Below are 4260 nucleotides of genomic sequence, written 5' to 3'. Positions count from 1 at the left end.
GGGAGCCCCACCGCTAGGAAGGCTGGGACGGCTACAAGGGGCTTGGGGAGAAGAGACTAACATGGCGTACAATAAACGTGTTGTTCATTAGTACCCGCCAGCTTCAGACGTCTCTCAATCTTCTTCCGACCCCTCGACAACACGACATGGTGGCAGCGGTAAACAAGAAGTCGCCTAGCACCCGGTGAGAGCCACGAAACGACGACCAACATGCCAGACGGAAGGGACGACGCTCAACAAGCAGCGGCAGCGGGCCGGCAAAATGACGCCAGCTTTTTCAACCCGTTCGCCGTCTAACTGCCAGAGAAGTTGGATTTCCGAGACCCGAATGACTGGAAACGTTGGATCGCAAGGTTGAACGCTATCGCATTGTGTCAGGACTTCACCTTCGTGATGTTGAAACACAGGTGAACACTTTCGTGTACGCGATGGGGAAGGAAGCCGAAGACTTATTGGCGTCACTAAGCCTATCAGACGCCGACCTCGCGGACTACGCAACAGTGAAACGCAAGTTCGAGGGACACTTCATACCGTGCACAAACGTCATTTTCGAGAGGGCCAAGTTTAATCGTCGTAAGCAGGAAGCGAACGAGTCGGTCGAATCGTTTATCACAGACCTGCACAACCTCGCTGACACGTGTGAATACGGTTCACTGAAAGACGACCTCATTCGTGACCGGTTGGTTGTAGGACTTTTGGACCTCGGTCTAAGTGAAAAGCTGCTACTAGACTCGAAACTCACACTTCAGTCTGCAGTAAAAATTGCACGGAACTCCGAATTCGTCAAAAAGCAACAAAACGAGCAACGCGACGCAACGGAACGCGGTGCTTCGGTCGACGAGCTGCGACGCTCAAAAGAACGCCGCAACCATGGAGGCGCGCAGCGGAAACCAGTCAAACCTCCAGCGGTGCACTTCACTGGAAGAAATTTGTGCAAGTGGTGCGGCAGTACACAGCAGCATTTCAAGAAGCAGTGTCCAGCCTTCGGAAAGCTCTGCAACAACTGTGGGAAAACTGGTCACTATGCAAAAGTATGCTTGTCGGGACGCCAACAACCTATAGGGCAAAGGGTGTTCGGATCCAGCACAAAGAAATCAAGGACAGCAAACACGGAGGAAGTGTTTCTTGGTGAGGTCAGCGAGACAGACACCCAGGAACCTTGGTTCATCATTGCACTTGTGAACAGTCGTCCTGTTCGCTTCAAAGTCGTCACAGGAGCAGACGTGAGCGTAATCCCTGCTTCGCAGTATGACAGCAGCCGCATGCAGACTCTGAAAACACCTGACAAAAGACTTGTCGGACCGGGCAGAACACCCATCACAACAAAGGGAATGTTCAGTGCAACAATCGCATGGCAAGGCAAGTCTGTTCAGCAACGGGTTTTTGTAGTGGAAGGCTTGCAAACAGCTCTATTGGGACGACCAGCCATACGTGCTCTCGACATACGGTCACACCTGGAGGCGGTTGAGGCCAACAAACAAACCGAAGCAAGACACATGGTGTCCCCCGAGGCAAGACCAGAGTTCTCCCAACTCTTCACAGGACTTGGTAAAATGAAAACTCCCTACAAGGTGACACTCAAAGCAAATGCTACGCCGTATGCAGTGACAACTCCTCGACGAGTGGCTGTTCCACTCCAGCCTAAAGTCGAACAAGAACTACAGAGAATGAAGGATCTTGGAGTGATCCAGCAGGTTTACCATGCGACACCATGGTGTGCACCTATGGTCATTGCATCGAAACAGAATGGAGAGATCAGAATCTGCATTGACTACACTGAATTGAACCGCCAGCTGATGCGGGAAAGGGTCATCATGCCTACAGTTGAAGAAAACTTGGCGAAGCTGGCCAATGCAAAAGTTTTCAGCAAGCTTGATGCAAATTCTGGCTACTGGCAGACACCCCTCGCACCAGAGTCCCAGGACTTGACCACATTTATCACGCTGTTTGGGAGATTTCAGTTCCTGCGATTACCTTTTGGCATTGCGACAGCGCCAGAGTTCTTTCAGCTTCGCATTCTTGAGGGACTCCCCGGAATAGCATGCCACCAGGACGACGTCGTCGTTTTTGGGAAGAACGAGGCGGAGCACAATGCAAACCTCACAGCAGTGCTTCAGAGGCTCAAGGGCGCAGGAATGACTCTAAATCCACGCAAGTGTGAATTCAGCAAAAGAAGAGTCAAGTTTCTCGGACACATCTTGAATGAAGCGGGTATCGCTGCTGACCAGGAGAAAACTGAAGCCATCAGAAAGATGCCACCGCCAGAGAACACCACCGAGCTCAGGTCGTTCCTGGGCATGGTCAACCAGCTGGCAAAATTTCTCCCGGGACTGGCCGAGAAGACAAAACCTTTGCGAGACCTGCTGCTGGATGAAGCAGTTTGGGTTTGGCACCAGACTCAACAAGAAGCCTTCGATCGGGTCAAGGATGACCTAACGACAACACCAGTGTTGTGCTACTACGATCCACAAAGGCCTCTGACGATATCAGCTGATGCCTCCTCCTATGGCTTGGGAGCTGTTCTGCTCCAAACAAATGACGGCAAGCGGCAGCCAGTGGCATACGCTTCCAGGGCAATGACACCGACAGAACAAAAGTATGCTCAGGTGGAGAAGGAGGCACTTTCCATAACATGGGCGTGTGAACGTTTCAGGATGTACGTGCTCGGTCTGCAGTTCAGTATAGAGACTGATCACAAACCCTTGGTGCCTTTGTTCTCAACAAAACGCATTGACGAAATGACACCGCGACTGCAGCGCTTTCGCATGCGTGTGCTTGCGTATGACTTCACGATTTCACACATACCAGGAAAGGACATGCACACAGATGATATCTTGTCGCGCAAACCGCTGCAGTGCTCCGGCAAACACCTTGCATCCGTCATAGAAGAGTACGAACTTCTGACCATTGAGCAGCTGCCAGCATCAACTGAGATGCTGAACAGGACCAAAATCGAGCTGCAAAAAGATGCAACGACATCACTGGTCATGCACTACTGCACTACCAAATGGCCAAAAGCAGAAATGCTGGCACCTGAGGTGCGCAAGTATGCAAGTGTGCCCGATGAACTGTCTGTCGTACAGGGACTTCTACTTCGGGGCACAAGGATAGTCTTTCCCCCTTCATTACGCAAAGAAGTTCTGCAGCGACTACACACAGGACACCAAGGCGTTGTGAGATGCCGAGCAAGAGCACGGGAGTCTTCGTGGTGGCCAGCAATCAGCCAGGACGTTGAAACGTACGTGAGAAGATGCCCCACCTGCACAAAGCACCGTCCTGTGGCAAATGAAGACTTGCTTCAGACACCGCTCCCAGAACGCCCGTGGCAAGTGGTAGGCACACACTTGTTGCACCACGAAGGGAGGAACTACATAGTAGCTGTTGACTACTACTCAAGGTTTTTTGAACTGGAAGAGCTTTGTGGAACGCAAACCAAACATGTGGTGCAGTTCCTTAGTAATTTGTTCGCTCGCTATGGCATTCCGGACATTTTGAGGTCCGACAATGGCCCGCAGTACAGCTCACTCGAGTTCCTGCAATTTATGAGCAGTTGGGGTGTAAGACATGTGACCTCCAGCCCGCATTACGCGCAAAGCAATGGCGAAGCTGAGAGAGCAGTCCAGACTGCCAAGAACATTATCCGTGAATCCACGAATGTTGCGGAAGGCCTTCTTGCCCACAGAGCTACACCTGGACCCGAGGGTTACTCGCCAGCTGAGCTTCTCATGGGCCGCAAGCTCAAAACAAACGTCCCTACTCTGCCTGAAACACTTGAGCCCAAGTGGGAATACCAGAATCAGTTCCGGCAAAACAATGCGGTCATTCGTGGGCGAGAAGCCAAACTCTACAACAGGAGGCGTAAAACAAGAGACAGGCCACCGTTAAAGCCAGGTACAGTGTTCAGAACCAACAACAAGGAACCATCGTTGGAGAGTCAAACGCACCGAGATCTTATGTTGTGCAAACGGCCAAAGGAAGCGTTCGTCGCACAAAAGCACATCTGCAAGAGGTTCCCGAACTGCACCACCGAAACAAGCAGGAACGGGCTGTTCTGAAGAAGCCAACTACACCACCCGCAGTGGCCGAGACATTAGACCACCGCAACGCCTGAACCTATGAGCAAGCTGAGGGCGTGTCTTCTCAAACGGGGAAGGTGTCGTGTTATGGGAACTCCTGACGCTTTCCAGAGAGGGCGCCACATACCTGGTTGGGAGCCCCACTGCTAGGAAGGCTGGGACGGCTACAAGGGGCTTGGGGAGA

General features: G+C 52.0%; 1 protein-coding gene across 1 annotated transcript; it reads left to right on the top strand.

Annotated features, from left to right (window-relative positions):
• The first annotated feature begins 428 nt into the window (after positions 1-428).
• On the top strand, positions 429-4055 carry LOC119435214 (uncharacterized protein K02A2.6-like). Its single transcript, XM_037702132.1, has one exon. It carries the CDS (start codon positions 429-431, stop codon positions 4053-4055), a length of 3627 nt encoding a protein of 1208 aa, XP_037558060.1.
• Positions 4056-4260: the final 205 nt, after the last annotated feature.

The sequence above is a fragment of the Dermacentor silvarum genome, unplaced genomic scaffold, assembly GCF_013339745.2.
Source record: "Dermacentor silvarum isolate Dsil-2018 unplaced genomic scaffold, BIME_Dsil_1.4 Seq534, whole genome shotgun sequence".
Taxonomy (NCBI): Eukaryota; Metazoa; Arthropoda; class Arachnida; order Ixodida; family Ixodidae; genus Dermacentor; species Dermacentor silvarum.
The sequence above is the reverse complement of the archived record's forward strand: the minus strand, read 5'-3'. Positions and strand labels throughout refer to the sequence as shown.